At 52.4% G+C, this 20,932-nt stretch overlaps 2 protein-coding genes across 3 annotated transcripts; one reads left to right on the top strand and one right to left on the bottom strand.

Annotated features, from left to right (window-relative positions):
* Positions 1 to 2,174: 2,174 nt before the first annotated feature.
* On the top strand, positions 2,175 to 4,159 carry GINS1 (GINS complex subunit 1). Of its 2 annotated transcripts, XM_054290503.1 has the most exons (7): positions 2,175 to 2,252; positions 2,386 to 2,450; positions 2,559 to 2,654; positions 2,924 to 3,014; positions 3,198 to 3,314; positions 3,686 to 3,760; positions 4,006 to 4,159. In XM_054290503.1, exons 1-7 carry the CDS (start codon positions 2,178 to 2,180, stop codon positions 4,072 to 4,074), a joined length of 588 nt encoding a protein of 195 aa, XP_054146478.1. In that variant the 5' UTR covers positions 2,175 to 2,177; the 3' UTR covers positions 4,075 to 4,159. The 2 variants fall into 2 exon arrangements, with proteins under 2 accessions (XP_054146478.1, XP_054146477.1); XM_054290502.1 differs by having other exon boundaries at positions 3,686 to 4,098.
* Positions 4,160 to 5,197: 1,038 nt separating this feature from the next.
* LOC128946600 (ninein-like protein) lies at positions 5,198 to 20,431 on the bottom strand. Its single transcript, XM_054290501.1, has 14 exons — positions 20,322 to 20,431; positions 19,264 to 19,434; positions 18,651 to 18,834; positions 18,285 to 18,418; positions 18,070 to 18,207; positions 17,728 to 17,866; positions 16,547 to 16,657; positions 15,891 to 15,980; positions 13,860 to 13,956; positions 13,244 to 13,311; positions 7,860 to 8,111; positions 6,632 to 6,844; positions 5,890 to 6,006; positions 5,198 to 5,800 (listed from the first exon to the last, which is right to left on the bottom strand). The coding sequence occupies exons 4-14, from the start codon at positions 18,350 to 18,352 to the stop codon at positions 5,612 to 5,614; spliced, it is 1,482 nt and encodes a 493-aa protein (XP_054146476.1). The 5' UTR covers positions 18,353 to 18,418; positions 18,651 to 18,834; positions 19,264 to 19,434; positions 20,322 to 20,431; the 3' UTR covers positions 5,198 to 5,611.
* Between the last annotated feature and the right edge of the window lie 501 nt (positions 20,432 to 20,932).

Genomic DNA, 20,932 nt, shown 5'->3' with positions numbered 1-20,932 from the left:
ATATCCTGTTGCTCTAACTACATAAAATGGAAACATGTTGCAAGTTGTGTCATTTCAATATACAAAATAAATGACTTTTCCCTGCATGCTGCCTGGGTATGTTGTGATTTGAATTAAGAGTTATATTTGAATTGCCTTATTCAAGAGGTTGTATGTTACCTAACTGGGGAATGACCTGGCACTGTTCATCACATTACACGTGTACTTGATGCTGTGTTATGTCAAATTCAGATGAGTTGTCTGTCATCTATGTATTTCGTGGGAGATCTTTTATCTTGTTAAACTGTGATATGTAAACCTTCATTGCCTGAAATAGTCACAGTTGTATAAATCAGTGTCTTCAGCTGTTTTCCTAATTTTAACACAATTCCTAACACAAAATATAGATGTTTGTAAATTCTTCATTCATTTGGTCTATTTTTATGTATGAGGCTTCTTTAATCTGGCAAAGCAATAAGATAAGGCAGCTTTCCCGGAATTTTTCAATCAAGGCTCAGCTACATTTCTATCCCTCGGCAAGAGGCAACAACCAATTTTCAGCAGGGACAATTGGCATTGGGGATGTCTGTTTATTGCTATTATCTCTCCTGGCTCGGACGGGCCATTATCAGAGCAGACCGCGATGATGAATGACGAGCCAGACGTGCGGCTCCTGCAGTGACAGCGCTCGGGGGACCCCGGGGGCTCCGCAGCTCCTTCCTCAGCCCCGCGGCCCCTCCCTCAGCCCCACACCGCCTCCCTGGGCCCACAGCCCCTTCCTCAGCCCCGCGGCGCCTCCCTCAGCCCACAGCGCCTCATTCAGCCCACAGCACCTTCCTCAGGCCCGCAGCGCCTCCCTCAGCCCCGCAGCGCCTCCCTGGGCCCACAACCCCTCCCTCAGCCCCGCGGCGCCTCCCTCAGCCCCGCAGCTCCTTCCTCAGCCGGGCAGCGCCTCCCTCAGCCCCACAGCGCCTCCCTGGGCCCACAGCCCCTTCCTCAGCCCCGCGGCGCCTTCCTCAGCCCCGCAGCTCCTTCCTCAGCCGGGCAGCGCCTCCCTCAGCCGGGCAGCGCCTCCCTCAGCCCACAGCACCTCCCTCAGCCCCACAGCACCTCCCTCAGCCCCGCAGCGCCTCCCTGGGCCCACAGCGCCTCCCTCAGTCCCGCGGCACCTCCCTCAGCCCCGCAGCGCCTCCCTCAGCCCCGCAGCGCCTCCCTCAGCCCCCAGCGCCTCCCTCAGCCCCGCAGCTCCGCGGGCCCCGGGCTGGGAGGGAGGATGGGGAGGGGAGGGGAGGGGTCCCTGCAGACAGGAAAGAGCTCGGCTCACAGAGCAGACCCCCAGGAGCCCACCTCCAACTGGCAGACCACTGGAGCGTTTCTGGACAATTCCATGCGTAAAACCCCCAGTAGAGCAGTGGTTGGGATGATTAAAACACTCTGGCCGGAGTCAGTCGCGGTCCCTGCTCAGCTGTGCGGGTGCCACACTCTCCTGAGCAGAAGCAGCAGAGGTGGCTCGGGCACACGAAACCAGGCGTCTCAGCCGTGGTGTGAGCCCCACCGTGCTCTCCCCACTCTTCCAGCCCGGACCGCAGTTGTATAGGAAACGCTGCTCGCTTTTTATGTCAGTAACCATAAGAAACACATGGCCAGAGAAAGAAATTCCTGGAGCAGAACAAGCTGTGGTGGTCCTGGGTTATTGAAAATCTATCCAGGGCTCCGAGTGCTAAAAAAAATTCCCATCCCAATCACAAGAGTATCTATCTCTTTTTTCTTTTTCTCCCATTACTTTTGGCATGCTCCGGGTGGGAAGGCTGTCAAAAGGGAAAAATGTGCTGGGAATGGCTGGGAGAGCATGCGGAGGAGGCTGCCAGAGGCAGCGCGATGCGGCAGCCAGCGAACTGCCCAGAGGAGCGGGAGAAACAGGCTTGCTAGAGGCGAGTGTGCGGTAGAAATTCCAGTTTTTGCTCCAGCCCCTGGGGGCTCTCAGCGTGACCCCAAGAGTGTCACGGCGGTCGCCGAGAGCCCCAGCGGCGCCACCGCGCCCGCCGAGAGCGGCGCACGCAAATCTCGGGGGCGGGGCCCGGGAGGCGTGGGCCCGCCTCTAAGCCCCGCCCTTCGCATCCCATTGGCCGCCGTCGGCCCCGCCCCTGCCGCCATTGGCTGGTGCGCGGGCGGGTTTCCCGCGCGCGCGGCCGGGCGCGATGGCGGCGGAGCGGGGCATGGAGCTGGTGCGGGAGCTGCACCGCGCCGCCGGCGGGCACCTGCCGCCCTTCCGGGTGAGCACCGGGAACACCGGGAACACCGGGCGGGCCCCGCCGGCGGGCACCTCCCGCCCCTCCGGGTGAGCCCCGGGAGCACCGGGCGGGCGCCGCCGGCGGCCCGCGCTCACTGGCTGTGCCGCTGTTGCAGACGGAGGAGCTGCGGCAGGCGCTGGAGGAGATGCGGGCGCTGTACGAGCGGAACCAGGCGGATGTGTGAGTTGGGCGCCGCTCCCGGCGCGTCCCGCACAGCACAGCACGGGCGGCGCTCCCCGGCCCGCAGCTCTGCTCCTACTCCTCTTTATCCTCCCCCTCATCCCCCAGGTCCGAAGCGAAGGCGGGACGGACGGACCTGATTTTCCTCATCCGGTTCCGGCACTGCTGCTTGCTCCGGAACCAGCGCTGTCTCCTGGCCTACCTGTGAGTCCCCTGGGCTCATCCCTGCCGGCACAGCGTCCCCAGGGACAGGGTGGCGGGACTCTCGGGCCGGGCAGGTGGCTTCTCCCCGAGCAGCAAGGCAGCTCTGGAGCTGGTTCTCCTTGTGTTCGTTGCTGGTATCAGCGCAAAGAGAAGGCTCTGCTTCCTCCTGCTCTTTGAAAGTTTAGATTACTGGATGCCACTGTGGCTTGGGGATGTTGCCAGCGCTCACCTCAGCAGAAGTGTTGGGTTTGCCCCATTTCTTTCCCCAGGTATGACCGGCTGCTACGGATCCGAGCACTGAGGTGGGAGTATGGCAGCGTTCTGCCCAACACCATCCAGTTCCACATGTCAGCTGAGGAAGTGAGTCAGCCTCATTTCAAACTTTTCCCCCCTTCCCACATATTCCTCCTGATGGATTATTTAGTACAATCAAAATAGGGTAGCCTTCCCCCCACTATAAACATGACATTTAACATGTCTTTCTGTAAATTCTTACTCGTGTGTATTCATTGTCTGTGGGTACAACCCTGTTCATGCCCACAGGTGGAGTGGTTCAATCGGTACAAAAAGTCTCTGGCTACCTACATGAGGTCAGTAGGAGGAGAGGAGGGGCTGGACCTCACACAGGACATCAAACCTCCTAAAAGCCTGTACATTGAAGTAAGTGCAAGATTTCTGGCTTCTATCCATGAATAAACATTTCCATGACTATCTCTTTCTAAGCGTTTCATCCCCATCCCAAATCAGTTCATCAAGCAAGACCTTTCAGAGTCCCAAAGCTTTCACAGGTTTCTGTGTTTTACTCTGCCTGCCAGCATTTTACTCCTTCTACTGAGAGCACAAAGCATGTTGAGAGATGGCACTTCTGGTTTGCAGGGAGATGTGGTGGGGCAAGTTATCCAGTAGGAGGTTTTTGCAGCAACTTTAACTAGACCAGCTAGAAAGCATGTTCCCATGCCAAGGACTGTCACTCGAGGGGATGGTTGGTGTTTTTCATTGGACTCTGTCAGAGCCGTGTTCCCACTTTGCAGGTGAGGTGTTTAAGAGACCATGGGGAGTTTGAGATCGATGACGGCACTACCATCCTGTTGAAGAAGAACAGCCAGGTACCTGTGGCAGGGGTGTGGTCTGTTCTCTTCCTTCCCTTTCACTCCCATGACATCCCCCTGGCCTTGCAGCATGTCCCAGTCCCTGCACACACAGCTCCTTGTGTTGTCTGCATGGTCCAGAGTGCAGCTCTGCCCAATCTGGTACCTTGAGGCACTGGATGTACAGCACAACAAACAGAGCTGGTTGTGTGCAGCAACAAATCCAACAAATCCATGGAGGCTTTTTCTGTGTTTCTGTGCAGCACTTTTTACCCCGCTGGAAATGTGAGCAGCTGATCAGACAAGGAATCCTGGAGCACGTTCTGTCCTAAGTGTGCAGGACAGGAGGGACAGCTCTTGGTGACCTGCCCACGATGGGGACTGAGCTCTGGTGTGTGCAGGACTTCAGAGACCTCAGTATTTCTGCAGTGGCACCCTGCCACTCCTCCTAACAGCCTTTGGTGCCTTAAAACCACAGCTCTTCACGAGCAAAGGGTGCATGCTGGTAACACAGCAATCCTGGGAATCCAGGGTAGTGGGGGGCAGAATCCAAGCCCCACAGCTACACCCAGGGTTTGTGAATGCATTTTTGTTTGGAGTAGTTCTTTGTTCACACTGTGCATGTAAGACACCAACTGGCTGGGCTCTTGAAGCCAGGAAAACTCCTTGGTTGCAAAATAAAGAACTCCTTCAGTCTCTTGGGTTTTTAAGAGTTAATGTGGTGTTCATTCAGCACTGATCTGGCTCTCCAGCCAAACCCATCCTGACCCTGCAGTATCTCAGTGGAACTGCTCCTCCAAGTGTCAGATAAGGCTGCACAAGGTTCCTTCCAAGATTAGACATGAAGCCTTGTCCCCATCAGAGACCCATAAATGTTGTTTCCTGAGGTGCTGTGTGAATGATCATTGCAGTCTGGACTGTGGGCCTGGGTTTTTCCCAGTGTGCTTGGCCTGTGCCTCTGTTCCTGTGAAGAATCTCTTATCCCAGAGCACTGGTCTGGCTGGGCCTATGGGCTAGTTGGAGTAGGAATGGGAAGGGGAGCAGAGGGTTTTAAGGATTCTGGGTAGCACAAAACCAGAACAAGGCTGAAGAGTTGCTTTCCCTTTTCCTAGTGGAGCTGCTCAGCTCTTGCACTGTGTCTGGGAGAACACTTGCAAAAACATCAGCCCTAGGTGAGACTGGAGGTTTGCTTAGCCCCCATCTCAGGCTGAAGCTGAAAAAGCAAACAGCTGGGGAAGAAGGCAGGAACCGGATAAATGCCTGGGGCATTACAGCATTGCTCTGTCCTGCTCACTGCAGAGACAACAATCTGGTTGGGTTTGGATCCTAGGCTCAGGCTGTAGGAGGAGCTGTTGGCAATAAATGTTCAGCAGCAGTTGGGGAAGGTGACTGAAATACAGAGCAGACTGGGAATAGCAGGAGGTGCTGTAACATTACACATTTTTTAATGCCACAACTCAGCTTTCCTGCTTGGAGTGACCAAGCACAGGGTCCTTGCAAGCCTTTCTGCCCTGGCTTTTGAGATGTAACTGTGGCTCCAACATCAGCCTTCTGCAGAGAGGGAGCACCTGCACCACCACTAAACTGCCAAAGAAAATCCTGTGAGCTGGCTGCCCTGAGACAGACGTGACATAACAGCACACTGCCACTGGGAAAGGCACCAAGGCTGCTGCTTTCAGCTGGAAAATTCAGCTATCCACAAGACCAGTTTCCTCAAAGGACTCTAGGCTCCCCATCTGCTATTTTCTACACAGGAAAATCCTGGCAAGACCAGAGAGGACATGGCTGATTTCCCAACCCAGCCATATCTCCCGTTCTGCACCTGACCAGCCCCAGCCAGGAGCAGGGGCTGCCACTGCAGATGTTCCATCACCCACTCAGAGATGCTGGTGTGATTTTTGCAATAAGCTGCTTCAGAGCTGAGGCTTGTTCCTCCAACAGCTGGTTCTTCTCCTCCATGCTCTTCTGCTTCAGCTCAGCAGCCTGCAGGGCCATTGCAAACCTCCTGTTCTCTCCACGGAGCTCTTCAATCAACAGTTTGTTCCTGGAGAGTTGGGCCTAAAGCAGGGACAGGAGGCTTCAGGTTCAGCATCCCATGCAGGGGCAGCAGATGGGCAGGGACACAGCACCAGCCCCTCTGCACTCACCTGGGCATCTCTGAGCTGAGCTGCCCTCTCTGCCAGCACAGCTTCAGCACTCCTCAGACTCTGCTCCAGCCCCTCTGCCTGCTCCACAGCTGCCTGCAGCAGCTGCTCGTGTTCCTGCTGCAGAGGGAAACAAAGTCTGTGTGTGGGTTGTCCCAGCACTGTCCTGGCCTCTGGCAGCCCTGGGCTGTACATTACCCCAAGGCCCTGTTCATGGAGCCTCATGCTCCTTAGGCAGAGCAGGGGGTTTATCAGAGGGGCAGGATACAAAAAGCAGTGGGGCAGAGGTCTGGAGCAGTACAACCTTCCCTGGGTCTGCACCCAACCAGTTTAAGACAAGGCACAGATTTTCCAGCAGATTTTCTATAAAAAACAAGCCATTGGCCTCCCCTCTCCCAGCCCTATCCAGGAAAGCTCAGGGAGAGACAAAGACTCCTTGTGCCTGCTCATTATCATTCCTTAGGTTATCATTTGCCCTATCTTTGCCCAGACACAAACTCACAAAACCCCAACACCTGGTTGCTCAGTGCCCTGGAGATAAATCCACCTGTCTGAGTGCAGGCTGGTGACTGGAGGATTCATGAAGAATTAAAGTTGCAGCTGAATTTGAAGCTAAGTGCATTTTCCTTGTGGGTTCTTTGTATCTACCATCTTCCACCCAAACCTCTGGTGCCTCCAATCACAGCTGCCCTCCAGTGTTCCCTTCACAGTACCCCTGACTGAGCCCCTGCAATTCCCTGCTTACCTGGATCCTGACCAGCTGCCTGCATGTCTGCTCAGCCTGCAGCTGGAGGCTTTCCTGGAGCTGCTGAGTCTTGCACTGTTCCTCTCTCAGGGTGTTTTGCAGCTGCTCAAACTGCTTCTTTGGCACCATGTTGTTCATCTGGGCCTTGGCCTGCTGCAACTGCAGAGTGTGCTGGGCCTGGGCCAGGCTCAGGTTGGCTTTGGCTTCCAAAAGCTGTAACACACAAAGGTTGACAGCTGGTTACAGCTTTGAGCCCACAACAGGACAGGCCCAGGCTGTGTTTTGGGGGAGAGGAGAGGTCAGACAGTGCCCTCAGCCCTCACCCCAGCACAGGCACAGCAGAGCTGCAGCACCATGGCAGTGGTGCTCAGTGGGCAGCCTGCAAAGCAAGGGAGTGAGAGCACTGAGAGCTGCAGGAGGAGACACAGAGAGCCCTTGCTGAGAGATGCTCCCCTTGCTGAGTAGTGAGGAGCAGGAGGATTCTCTGGGAGGGAGTCCCAGGACCAAGGGCCATAAGAGCAAGAGACAGAGAGGGCTGCTCACTTGGGTTCTTGGATACATCCCAGGCTAGCTGTGATGTACTAAATGTCCTGTTCTACATGTCCTCTGCTTCCTGTCACCAGCAAAGGGCAAAACTGGTAATGGGAAGCAGGTCTGGTCCAACTTTGGGATGGCTGGCATGGGTAAGCTGTTCTGTGGAAAGCCAGTCCCCAGGGCAGAATGCAGGAGAGGAATATTAACACATTGGAAGGTTTCTCACATTGGCTTTCCTCCCTCTGTCCTGGTGATCCACATTGCTCTGCTCTGACCACCTCATTTCCCATCCCTCACGAAGCCCTGCCTGGCTGCTGTCATCCCTTCCCAATCCTTATCCCATTCTGCCACTGCTCCAGCTCCTCTGTCAGCTGAGCCATGGGGAACCCCAGCTCCTGGCACCCCTATGGGAGCCACCTCCCCTCTGGCCAGCCAGCCTGCACAGGACAAGGACTGGGGGGTATCATAGGGACAAGCCAGCAGGGACCTCCCCCCAGCTGCACCTGAACTGGCTTCAGCCATAGCTGAGCAGGAGGGAGAATCCTTTGTCTCCCACAAAGAGGAAGAGGATGACTTTTTCCTGAAAAGTTGGACACTCTCCCTTCTGAGGAAGGTGTCCAGCACAGCTCCAGGCAGGACAAAACCAACATCACAGAGCCCATCACCAGCCAGCCACTGAATGAAGGACACTCACCTTTTCCTGTGAGGCCTGGAGCTGCTGTTGGAGTAGCTCCATCTCCATCCAGCACGCTGCATGCCTCTGGTGGTGCTCCAGCCTGGCAGCAATCTCTGCCCCTCGCAGCCACTCAGCCTCCAGAGGGCTCTGGCTGTGCAGCTGGGCAGTGCCAGGGCCAGCACTGTCACCAGCCTTGTGCTCAGGGGCCTCACAGCCCAGCTGAGGCCTCTTGACATCCTGGTGAGAGAGCCCCTCCTTGCCCTCATCACTCTGGAAAAGATGGAGAAAAGAAACAACAAATCATGCACAGGAGGCTTGGGGTGGGAACACAGGCAACAAAGAGTGACTGAGCCATGTGGGTGTGAGATTGGGAGGGAGAGAAAGCTCAGGGAGAAAGAGTGAAAGTAGTGAAAGTCATTAAAGACTTTCCCCTTCTGTAAGGCTTTCAATGTCACACAAGTTTTCACTGCTTTACAAGTTATAAGACAAAGCTGGTTCTTCAAAGGAAGACTGGGTTTGAATGTTTGAAACAAACATTTTTGCTCTCCTCTATGAACTTGTGCAGTTTTTGACCTTCTAAATCCTTCAGCCAAGAGCCTGCCAGTTGGGGTTAATGGTTCCTTACCAATGCTGTTAACTCTGCTATTTCAGCCAGCTCCTCCAACCTCTCTCTATCCAACTCAGTCCCATTTTTCCTGCTGGGAAGAGGGATAGGATCAGCCTCAGACCAGAGAGCAGCAAAGCACAGCCCTCAGAGGAGAGCCCTGCTTTGGGTAGTCCCACATTTGGTTTTGGCCTGCAAGAGGAAGCAAAGCCAAGCCAAAACAGATAAGGCCCTGAATTGATGCAGGAGTGAGTCAGGTGCCTCTGCCCCAGCAGGTGACACAGCTCAGCCCAAAGTCCTACAAAGCTGTCAGAGACCTAAAACCAAGGAATGAAGAACAATGGGAGGGACAGTTTAGCAGAGTGGGATCATCCACACCAGAAACCTGTCTCTCCCCAGATTTATGGCTCAGTGGGTCACCCCAGTACCTATCTAAAGCTTCCTAAGGAAGAAATCCATCCCATGTTAACTCTTCAGCAAGCTGTTCTCCAGCAGCCAACACAAGAGAGGCAGCAGAGTGAGAAAACCATGCACAAGCACCATTTGGGGCTGGCATTCTGTGCTGGCTCCCTGATCTTTTCCAATTTGGTTTGCAATGACAGCTAAGGACCAAGGAAAACTCAGAAAAAAACCTTCCCATAACTTAGGCAAAACATGTGGGGACAAGCAAGAGACAAGAGCAGGGAAGGAGCATGTCTCCAAGGGAAGGAAAATAAAGAGGAAAAAGGACAAAGAGCATCAGACTGAATTGATGTGGCTTCCAGCTGGCTAAAATGATTTGGCAGTCTTGTGGATACAAAGTGATTTGACTCATCCAGACGTACCAAGACTTCATTACAGGGTGACAGGTGGTCAGGCCAACCCCTCAACTGCAATAAAGCCAGGTCTGGAGAAATCAGCTTCTTTGTGAGGCCTCTGTGATTTCACAGGGCTGGACACAAAGCTGGGACCCCAAATCCAAGCTGGTCTCATTATCCTTGCACTTCTGTGGATACTCCCAGTCTCCCAGTTGGCCATGAATACTGGCACTTGTGGGAATGAAGCTTAGTCCTGTGTTGGACAGTCCTTCCAACAACTGCTGCTAAACACCAGAGCCATACAGGACCCAAATCCCTCAGGAGAAGGTGCAGGACAACAGACCATCCATCCTGGCAGGGAGGACAGCACTGCAGTTTGTGGCACGCAGAGGATCTGTGTGAGGAAGTCCTTCCTCTCTCCTTGAAGCACAAGGACCAGTCCACGGGCTATGTGGTGTTTGCTCACCTCAGTGCAGCTGCTTTTGGGAATTTGACATTGGATTCACATGCTGTGCTTCCTGTGGCATCTCCAGCATCCATGTCCAAGGCAGAAGAGGTGAGTGTGCAGTCAGCCATGGCCACAGGAGCACATCCCAGCTCCCTGACCACACTCCCACAGCCAGTAAAAGACATAATATAGCCATGTCTATGTGTGCTCAGTCATATTTATTAATTGGAAGTATCCTAGTTCATAGCCCACTTCATGAGAGCAGGAGAAGAAAGCTGCTGCTGGAACATCCAAGAGAACATAGCTGCTGTTACAGTGTTCAGCAGCCTTGTGTCTCACAAAGCATCTGCTTTTTCTTTGCAGCAGCATGTTAGATCTTCAAACTACCTTTGCACTCAAACCTGACACTCTCTTGAGCTCTGGGTTCATTTTCCAAGTAGTGCATGACATCTTTGAGCTGCATCAGCTCCAGTTTCAACCTGTTCCTCTTCAGCTCTGTATTGACAGCCTTAATGCCAGGTTTCCTCCTATGCTGTTACACCTCTGTCTTCCAGAGCTTTTTTCCTTCTCTTCTTGCCCTGCAGGTCAGGTCTATGTTCTGAGATGTCTGCTGTTTGAAGGCATTTAACCCTGCCTCCTTCCCAAGCACATCCCCTTGTCTATCAAGATTCCATTTCTCCCTGACAAATGCTTTCCACTTTGCCTCCAGCTGCTAGACTGAGCAGGCCATTTGTTACAACAAACACCTGCACTGTTTGCACTGGTGTGTCCATCATACAATTGCTCATTTCTTCTCTGTTCCTTCAGTGTTGAAATTGCAACAGAAGATTTTGGTCTGCCTGCTCACCTGAGTCTTAGAGGATCAGCTCATTTTTCCCCAGAGGACAGCTCTCCAGACACCTTGTCCCTTCCAACAGCAAAGCCCTCAGCTTCACTCTCTCTGCATTACTCCCATTTCATCCTGGTGCCTTTTTAATCTTTTCATACCCAACAGCCAGCATTTCAAACATCTTGGCATTAACCTTTTCTTACAACTTGAGCTGCCTCTGCTTCCACAGAGACTTGGTCATTTTTCTTTGGCTTCCACTGCTGCCTCTCATGGGTGCCCTGCTGTTGAAGGCCTCACCTTGGAGCCTTTGTTGTTGGGAAATCACCTCCTCTCACACCAGTGCTGCTGCAATGAAGCCTTACAGCTGTCCTCATGCTGGCATTCACTCCATGGCAGCTCTTGCTATGTTCAGCCTCTGCATCTTTCCTAAAGATAAAAACCATTTTGCTGATCTGGGTTTGATATCACAGCTTGAAATGCTCAGCCAGCCTCTGAATGTACATTTCCTGGAGATGCAATACAAAGGGTTTTCTATGTTGCAAAGTTAAGGCAATTTGTTAAACTTCACAGAAAGTTCCCATACTTTTTGCCTTTCTCAAAGACACACAGCCAATCCCATCTTTTCCAGCAACTCTGAAAGCTCCCCACTGCAGTCAGTCCATCTGCCATTCACCACAGATAAAACAGCTTAAATGCCTTGTACTCCTGTTATTTGGGGTTGTTTCCCTGGTCTACCACAGACTTCAGCCAAATCCCCTCCCTACTCCCTCACCTACCCCACATCTCATCCCTAAAACAGTGACAATGACCTAGCAAAATCCCCTGCTGGCATATTGCCAAGGGGAGCACTGATCCTAAAGGGAGACACAGCAGGGCAGAGGCAGGAGGAAGGGAAGATAAAACAATTATTCAGTGACAACCTCTTTCTTTCACAAACCAGTCTCTTTTACCTATATGGAGAAACTGAAGACATTTTTTACTGCTTTTAAGATAGCAAGTTGTGATCATCTAGCAAGTAGAGACAGGTTTGCTGAAAGACCAAGAAAGAGGTAATAAAAAACACTAATGAAAGCTCTTTTATATCTCTCACTATTTTAAGATACAGTCTATGCTGGGCACTGCCTCTAACACAGCCTTGTAGAACATGCAGGGAAACTTAGAGTCCTGAAATAAAAGCACTCAGGTAAGGGGAGTTAGTCCCACTTCAAACAATTGCAGCCCTGCAATTCTGCCCAGATTTTCTTCCAAATTAAAGCAGTTCCCCAGCCCTGTGAAAAATCAGCCCAACCTACCCTGGTATGAGCAGGAGATGCACCCCTAATCTCCTCCTTAGCCCCAGAAAGAGAACAGTGCCAGACCCCAGGCTCACCCTGTCCCTGTGTTTTTATTTCTTCTCTGTCCTGGTCCAGCTGCTGCCCTGGGTGGCAAATGTCATCAGTGTGCTGCTGTCACCTGGTCTGCTCCATCTCAAACCTCTCCTCCAGCTCCAGGCTCTATTCCCATTTCTGCTCTTTCAGCCCATTAATTATAGCCCAGTACTTTGCACCTGTTTCTTCAACATCTCTTTCCTGGAATTCCATCTGGCACATCTCAGCCTGGAAACTTTCCTCAGTGTCCTTCCTCTCCCTCTCAAAGTTTTTCCACATAAACTATTATGAGGAAGAAATAGAGCTTATCTGTTGGAAGGAGATGGGATTGGGATATTAGCACCATGCTCCTGAGAGCTTTCCTCTCCTCCAATAGCTCCAATTCACATTGATCTATCGGTCCCACCCAACAGAGGACTCTCTGCAGGCAGTTCTGGTCCCTGCTGAACAAGCAGTCTCATGCAGCAGTGTCTAACAAGCAGAAACCAGTGGGTCTCACTTCTTTTCCTCTCAGGCTGCTGCCAGCAAGCAGCACAGTTCTGCCCATTCTCCTTGTCTGCAAGGAGCCCCAGAGAGGAGAGGGGAGAGGCCAGGGCATCATCTGCCATTGCTCCTCATATCCCTCCTCCACTGCAGAGTGGTTCCTGGTCAGGATGTGCTGGTGAGAAGCTGCTGCTCCCCACAACTCCCCTGTGAACACCAGAAACTCCAGGATTTGATGTGCACAAAGGCAGGACTATCAAGCAGGCAGAAGATCTGTAGGCAGCTTTGTGCTCCTTGAACTGTTCTGTCACCTGCAGGGCAGTTTAGGATTTTCTCTTGCAGTGCTGCAACACAAAACCCAGCAAGCATCACTGACCTCTCAGTTCAGCAGCAAAAGGAGTAAATGTGGAACTGAGGCCTGTCCCATGAGCATTCACAGCTGTCTGGAGAGGAGGCTGGGCTCACACTGCCACCTCAGAGAGGCAGGTTAGAAGTGTGCTGCAAGCCAAGGGTGACAGGGTCTGATACAGCCCCTACCATCAGGAGACACTTGGCTGCTTCTCCTCATGGTCCTGTCCCTGCTTTTACTGTGACAACACTGAGTGAGCTCTGGTTCCTCACAAGACCCACACAAACATTTCACAAGGTGACAGGGATTTTTTGCCAGCCAATGAGGCAAAGGCTGCAAACCCTCCTGCCAGCCAAGACAAGGTGGAGAAGCACATGAAATAACCCCACAGAGTGATGAGGCACCACCCTGGTCCCCAGCCTGAACTCTGTCTCCAGCAACCCTACTGGAGCAGATGTCTCATCAGTCACTCTGTGGCAGCTGTGCTCACCAAGCAGTCAGGACATCTCCCCCCACCCCACTCACCTTGGTGTCCAGCTGCACCTTCAGGTCCTGCAGCTGCTCTTGGAGCTGCTCCACTGGGAGTGACATTTCTGGAAACACAGAAGTAGAATAACAAGGCTTGGAGAGGGGTGTGATGGCAGAGAGCAGCCCTGTGAGGGGAGGCCTACAAGACAGGACTGATCAGGATGGCTGCAGCTTCATCCAGTCCATAAGGGGTTTGGGGGGTTGCATACAGCCCCAAAAGATGAACATTACTCATCTATCTGACAACTGGACCCAGGGCTGCATCACCCCTCTTGGCCAGGAGCTTTCATCTAATGCTCAACTTGAATTTTCCAACCCACAGTTTGGGGCTACTTCCTCCTTACTGCATTGTTTCCTCAGCATATTCAACACTGAGAATCTGCCAGTTCACAGGCTCCATCAGCAGTTCTCAAGTTGGAAAACCCTCCTTTCCTCCACCTCTCTCCTCCCCACCACCCATCCTCTCCTCCTTCCCTCCCACAGCTACCCAGTACCAGCACTGGCAGCAGTAGTTCAGGCACAACAAGCCTCCCCCCACTCCCATGCAGACTTGGAGGCAGAGGGAACTTTGTCATTGCTGAGAGGACAGGCACTGAGCCCTCCTGCCCGTTACCTGCTGCTGGCAGCCCTGCCTGAGCCCTGCTCTCCTGCAGCTGGAGGCGCAGCCCCTGCAGCTCCCTGCGCAGCGCTGCGTTCTGCTCGTGCAGCACCTGGAACAAACACTGCTCAGGACACAGCACAGAGCTCCTCCAAGCTCCTGCAGGGCCTCCCCCAGCCCCAGCACAGCCTTCCCAAACTAAGGGACACATTAGGGAATTTGGAGGAGCCAAAGAAGAAATATAAGCCCAGATTTCCGAGATCACCATCACTACACAGTGTAAAGCACAAAAGCACACAAAACCAGGGTTTGCCAACACCTCAGGGGGCTGGGCAGCCTGAAAGCCTCCTGAGACCCTGCTGACCTAAATAACCACTGTCAGAATCCAACACAGAAGAAACACCATGAACTCAGCACAGGCCCAGGGGTTTGTGTTTATACCCTCAAGACTCTCTTGTGGGCACAGGGGCTGGCCAACAAGCACTACTCTATGCAGAGAAGGCAGCCAGCAGGATTCACAGGGAAGCAAAGCCCACAGGCCTCTGGGAGGGAACTTTTCCAGGCTGCAGAAGGAATAAAGCAAGGGAAGAAGGTGCTGATCCCATGGGAAGCACAGCACAAGGCAGGCCCTGCTGGTCTCCTGGTGCCAGAGACAGCCCAAGGCCAGCACAGGAGTTTATCCCATCTCCTGAGCAGGGAGTCCCAGAGCTGAACACCAGGTAATGAGCCACCACAGCAGGGCAATGAGCCACTTCCATGGAGTGTCTGGAGATGGGCAGCTGCTTGCTCCACTTCACATCCTCTATCCTGTACAGCATACAAGGCATCCTGCCTTCTTCTGGACTGTTCACTTTGAGCAGACATCCAATCACATCCCATGTCCTGCCCCCAGGAAACTGATGTGCTGTGAGAGACTATGAACTAGGACACTTCCAGGTAACAAATATTACTGAGCAGATGTAGACAAATGCAAACCCAGTTTGCTTCATCTCCATTCTAAGCAGGAAAGGGGGGCTGAGAGCATTCCATGAGGGTAAAGGATAAACCCCAGTGGGTGCCTTCACAGGGGCAGGTGAAGCCTTAAGGTCAAACCTTTCCATCCATCAGCATTCTCATGGACAACTCTGGGGCTGCTCAACGAGAGGAAAAATTGCAGCACTGATCATATTCAACCCTCTGGTGCCACCTGGAGCAATGCTGCACTGGATAGTGCTTCAGAATGTTTGTCTTTAATTGCAGCTTGGAGAAGGGCTGCCTGATGCATCCACAGAATGGCTTTGCTGAAACCTGCATTTCAGCCCTTGCTGGGGGGATGTGACTGTCCCTGTCCCTGCTCAGGGGTGCTCCCCAGCCACACAGCACCTGGGAACAAACAGGCAACGTGACAAGCACAGGACTCAAACAACAGAGCACCCAGCACCAGTTAAAGATACACTAGTCAAAATGCAAGAGACACACGTTAAAAATGGGAGAAGGGAAACAGAGTTTGTGCTCATGCCTCAGAGAGCCCCAAGCTCTGCGAAGGAGCACAGCACCCTGCAGGAATTCCAATACACACAGCACCAATTCTTGGACCACACACACACACACCAGATATCTGGACTGGCTTACCTTGACTCTCTAGCAGAGTTCAGCAGCAACAAGATTTTTAGGGGTTTTTTAAAGTGGGGGCAAGAAGGAAAGGAAAAACAAAAAGAAGACTTTAGCTGTTAATATGGTCTCCAAATTAGGAGAACAGCTTTCTCCTCGTGCTCAAGAAGAAATCCAACAGAGCCCAGGGTCTGTCCTTACAACAGAGGTATATGGTTCCAACAAAATAGTCCATGGCTACAAGCAGAAAGGCATTTACGATCCACCCCTACTCTCTCCTGCCAAAATCGTAGCAAGGCAAACAACCCACGAGGGCTTCAGGAGTGAGGAGACAGCACTCTGAGCAAGGTAACAGGGATCCCTCTGCCCTATGACCAGGTCTGCCTCCTTGCCCTCCCTCAGGCCCAAGTGCTGCAGAGAGCAGGGCTGTGACACCGCAGCGCTGCCCGCACGTACCTGGCACTGCCGCTCGTACTCCAGGACAATCTCGGCAAAGCGCTCGTTCTGCTTCAGGAACTCGGGGCTCTGGGGCTCCCCCTGCCCCAGCTGCACAAAGAAACACTTCTCATCAGGAAAACCAGCTCCAAATGGAGAGTCAAAAGCTCTGCTAAATCCCTGGGGTCACGGGGCACACCCATACATTCAACAGAAGGCTCCCTAAGGGGCCCATCATCTGTGGGATGGGTCAGAAAAAGGAGGAAAAACAATTTTCTCCACATGTGAGACACCAAAGTACAGGCAAGCTTTCCTGGCTAACAAGATCACAGACTCACTTCTTTCCCCAGATTCATTTTAGGAGTGGAAGATACTAAAACAAGCCCTTTACTTCAATACTAGTGAAAAATAAAACTTCTCTGGAAACCGAACTCTGTAAGTTTACCCTTGAAGACTGCAGATTTGCAGAATTCTCTACAACTGGAAAATATCCTCATATAAATAAAAATAACCTCAAAAATAACCTTTTTTTTTTCTTTCCCAGCTTCCAGGTTGTCATTAAAGCACAGGAGAGCTCACACAGGGGGAGACCGTAGCAACTGACACAAAATATGCAAGATCAATTTTTTAATGAATTCCTGAAAAGTTCTTATTTGACTGCAACAGGGAAAGGTTACCTTATCCTTCACAATGTGGTTGAGTTCTTTTTGCAGCTCCAACACCATTTCCTCAGAGGCTGACAGTTTCTCAGCCATCTCTGTGACCTTGTTTTGTAGCTGTGTGTTCTCCTGCAGATCAAATGGAGATTTCCCTGCTGCAGTGGGTCCTGACATGGCAGGATGGGTTTATCAGCCACAGGTGCTCAGCAGGGAACTGTACAACAACTGGCACATCAGCAGGCCAAGCACAGCTCCCAGGAGGCCCTGGACATGGCCTGGTTTTAGCCAGGACAGATTTTTGCAGTAACCAGGAGGGGATGTGGCTAAAGTCCAGATGTTATTCTGAACCATCTCATTCATTGGGGACAGAGGGAAGGCACTCTCTCTCAATTCCAGGGAGAAGGAGATGCCTTCCAGAGAAAATGTGGCTGCCCTGCAATGAGCATTTGCAAATCACCCTCTCTTTTGTACACTTTTGTTAATACTGTTGCTGTCACTGGTTGTTTCTTATCTCACTGCTGTTTCCAGTAAATTGTTCTTATCTCAACCCAAGGTCTTTGCCTTTTGTGCCTCCCATTCTCCTCTCCAGCCACTGAAAAGTGGGGAGAGGGAGTGAGCAAGCAGCAGTGTGGTTTGGGGAGTCTTGATAGGAGAACTAAATTTGGAGCATCATTCGTAAACCACGACAGGAGAGCACACTGCTGATACCACATGGGCTCATCTCTCCACAGGACAGGGATGGGTTTTACACAGCAAGAGCAAGACAGCCCCACAGGATCAGCTCCACCTCAGCCCCCCAAAACTGTGGTTTCCCTCACAGTTAACAAAGGCAGCAAGTCCTGAGCTATCTCCATCTGTACTTCTACACTGACCAGAGCTGGGGTAATCCCAGGCATGCAGACTCCATCATCTCTGCCTTTGACATGGCCCCTGGCACAATTTCAGCTTTGGCCATTGTGTTTGCAGGTGTTACCAAGGGCCAAACCACTGCCAACAGACAGCACAGCAGTTTAGTGATGGCATGGCAAGGTAACAAGTTCTGTATTTAATACAACTGCATGGATGTGGCTGATGATTCTTCTCCATAAAATTCCTGTTCTTCCCAACAAGAGCAAAGTGAACCATCTATATTTGTCACCACCTCTGCTCTGCCACCTCTGAAAGAGCGAAGGTGTTTCATCCAAGGCAGTTGTACTTACACTCATCACATGGTTCAGTCTCCCTTGCAGGTTGGCCTCTTTGCCCTGGAGGAGCTGTGTAGCAGCCTCCAGCTTTGCCTGGTGACTCACTGCTTGCTGCAGAAGCAGCTCTTTTGCCTCTATTTCTGCTTGAAAATTCCTGGGGGAAAAAAGCAACATGGCTGGGACAGACAGAGCATGATCCTGGAGATGAGAGATTTGTTGGAAGGATGCTGAGATCATAGGGGTGGAGAGGGGTCTTCAAGGGCTTTCCTGCCACTGCCACATTGGCAAAACAAGGGGGAGATTCAAAAGGGATGTGTGAGCACATTTTCTGCACCCCACCAAAAGAACCCCTCCTACCTGAGCTTGCTCTGGGTGTGCTCAAGAGCCATGTACTGCTGATCCAGCTCCCTGCCCAGCTGCAGGCAGTGTCTCTCTGCCCTCTCCAAACTGAGCCTCGCCTTGTCCCTCTCCCTGGCGATGTGCCTCACCTGGCTCCTGCAGACACAGCGAGCAGGGCATGAGGCACCCCTGAGGCACCCACAGAGGGCCGTCACAGGCAGCAGAGCCCTTACCAGAGGCACTGCAGTTTGTAGCTGTAGGAGGTGCCAGCTGCAGGCTGGAGGCCGCTCCTGGGGACCATGAGGGCTGTCCCAAGCTGCAGGCAGCCCTGCCAGGCTCAGCTGCTGCTCGTGCTGCTGCTCCTCCTCTGCAAGAACAGCACAGACTGACAGCACCTCCTCCCTCTTCTAACAGCTCCAACAGCATTCCTGTTGTCACACCATGTGCCCACCCTCCAGTCTTTCAGGGATGCCCCCCCATCTCAGATAAGCCTGGATCACATCCACCCCCACGTTCCCCCAGCCCTGGGGTGACCAAACCCATCCTGAACCCGGCTGCAAGTGCTCCTCCCACCCCGGGCAGTTGCTCACTTCACCCACCAGCACCGATCCAGGCAGAACCAGGGACCCTGAGGATCTGCTCTGAGCTCTTCCAGGGCTCAGGTGGCAGTGACAAGTTGAGGCTTGGCAAATCCAGTGTCTTTGCTGAGGCTGGAGAAGTGATGCGGGCCCAGGTAGCTTGGCCAGAAGGACAGGCTGCTTCCCTGAGCGCTCCCCTCTGATGCTGAGGAAAAACAACAGGAGTAAGTCAGTGGGGCCAAACTGGCAGAAGAAAACTGATGGTTTTCAATATCAAAGGGAAACTTCAGAGACCAGATCAATACTGAGGAACATTTCAGAAACAACCCCAGGCTGCCAGGAGGGAGATGTCCTGAGCTGCCCTCATGGCAGCCACAAGAGCAGGTCTGCAGGCACAGACCATTCAGTCTGGTCTCCCTGCTGACCCATCAACACCCAGAGTCCACAGAAAGACCAGCACTGAAAACTGTATCACTTACAGGGTCTTGGGAACACTGTCAAACGGGGACTGACAGCCAACATTTTATTTGACCAAAGAGCAGAGCCCAGAAAGGTGATACAGAACTCAGAACATTTCCAAAAGCACCAATTTTTTACCAGGTTTGGAAGAAGCCTGTCTTCAGAGAGCTGTTACCTCAAAGTCTGAAGCCAAAAGAACGATTCTTGTTTCTTTTTTTTTTCTCTCAAGATCCTGGATTGAGCTGTCCTGGCTGTCAAGGCAAGCAGAGATTCACTTCCACCTTAGCACATTCACGTGGTGTTACTTCAAAAGCAAATGCCTTGCCAGTCCTTGGAACTGAATGCACTAAGGAGAAAGAAGTATTTTACATCAAACAAAAAAAAAAAAAACGTGGATGAAGCTTGTTCATGCACTAAAAAGAGGACAGTCTGTGCCACATGTGAGATGCAGAGACATCAGCACTTCTGAGATCAATATTAGAACTGGGGTGATGTTTTTCCTCTCCTAGGATGTGCATCCCTCTCCCTCCCATAAAAAGACCAGGCTCAACAGCCCCTTGTTGTTCTGCATTACAATCCCACACCACATAGGCAGGGATTGCTCACACTCAGGCAGTTCCCAAGGGAGCCTTTCAGCCACCATGCAGTGGCTGCACTACAGATCACATCTAAAAACTGTCTTGCAAGTGAAGAACCCTCCCTCAGATCACCACCCTCAGACACCTGAATCCTATGGAATCACCATGAAAGATTGTGAAAAGTATCTTGGCCTGAATTATTCTCAGTAAACCCTGATCTTCAGCCTCCTTTTTCTGGGTTTTTTTGGAATTTTTGGGGGTTTTTTGTTTGTTTGGGTTTTTTTGGGTTTTTTTTTTTTGTTGTTTTGTTTTGTTTTATTTTGTTTTTTGTTGGGGTGGCTTTTTTGTTTTGTTTTTTGTTGGGGTGGGTTTTTTTGTTTTGTTGGGGGGGACATGGGGAAATGGATAGAGTAACCTTTCTAAGGGTGTGATGTCTGCACTCGCGTCTGGACTCCCTACAGGATCCTTTTAAAACATCAAACACAAAGGAACTGTCCTGTGTAGGAGACTGGCAAGGACATAATTGCTCCTTGCCCAAGCTTAGTGGAAATCCCCTCATGGAGCTGCAGAATCAAGGCCATCAACCAGCATCGTTTTTACAAACCTCATCCCATGGAGTTGCTCAGTCTTGGCTGCTTAAGAGACACTGACATACCGTGGGAAACGGGGTTGTGCATCCGCGGGGACGGAGGCACTGCAGCGTCGGCTCGGCCCGGCCCGGCCCGGCCCGGCTCGGTTCGGCCCCGACACCCCGCGCATGCGCAGGCCGCGCGCACATCCCCGTCCAGCGCCCTGGATGCATTTCCCGGGTGAATCGGGAGGAGCAGCGGCAGGAGGCGGAGGGAGCTGATGCCGCCTTTTTACTCAGCTCCTTCTGCCGTGCTGTGCCCAGTTCTGGGCTCCTCAGAGCAGGAAAGGCAAGGAGCTCCTGGAGAGGCCCCAGTGGAGGGCGATGAGGTGATGACGGGACTGAGGAGAGGCTGAGGGGGCTGGGCCTGCTTAGTCTGGAGAGGAGAGGACTGAGCGGGGATCTTGTCTGTACATACAAATATCCCACAGGCAGGTGCCAAGAGGATGGTGCCAGGCTCTTTACAGTGGCGCCCAGCGGCAGGACGAGGAGCAGTGGCCATAAATTAAAACACGAAGTTCCACCTCAGCATGAGGAACAACTTCTCTGCACTGAGCGTGGCACAGCACTGGAGCGGGCTGCCCAGGGAAGGACGGTCACAGGTTCCCCCTCTCTGGGGACTCTCCAGGCCCATCCGG

This window comes from Melozone crissalis, unplaced genomic scaffold, assembly GCF_028551555.1.
Source record: "Melozone crissalis strain CALT ecotype California unplaced genomic scaffold, PUWL_Pcris_2 ptg000081l_1, whole genome shotgun sequence".
Taxonomy (NCBI): Eukaryota; Metazoa; Chordata; class Aves; order Passeriformes; family Passerellidae; genus Melozone; species Melozone crissalis.
The sequence above is the reverse complement of the archived record's forward strand: the minus strand, read 5'-3'. Positions and strand labels throughout refer to the sequence as shown.

What these genes read in the sequence shown, in the direction of transcription:
- GINS1 (XM_054290502.1), top strand. Translation starts at nt 2,178, where the DNA reads ATGGCGGCGGAGCGGGGCATGGAGCTGGTGCGGGAGCTGCACCGCGCC. An exon ending in GGCACCTGCCGCCCTTCCGG is followed by an intron (nt 2,253 to 2,385) that starts GTGAGCACCGGG and finishes CCGCTGTTGCAG; the next exon opens with ACGGAGGAGCTGCGGCAGGC. An exon ending in CTAAAAGCCTGTACATTGAA is followed by an intron (nt 3,315 to 3,685) that starts GTAAGTGCAAGA and finishes CCCACTTTGCAG; the next exon opens with GTGAGGTGTTTAAGAGACCA.
- LOC128946600 (XM_054290501.1), bottom strand. Translation starts at nt 18,352, where the DNA reads ATGGTCCCCAGGAGCGGCCTCCAGCCTGCAGCTGGCACCTCCTACAGC. An exon ending in GGCAGGGCTGCCAGCAGCAG is followed by an intron (nt 13,312 to 13,859) that starts GTAACGGGCAGG and finishes CTGTGTTTCCAG; the next exon opens with AAATGTCACTCCCAGTGGAG. An exon ending in AGGTGCAGCTGGACACCAAG is followed by an intron (nt 8,112 to 13,243) that starts GTGAGTGGGGTG and finishes CATCTTTTCCAG; the next exon opens with AGTGATGAGGGCAAGGAGGG.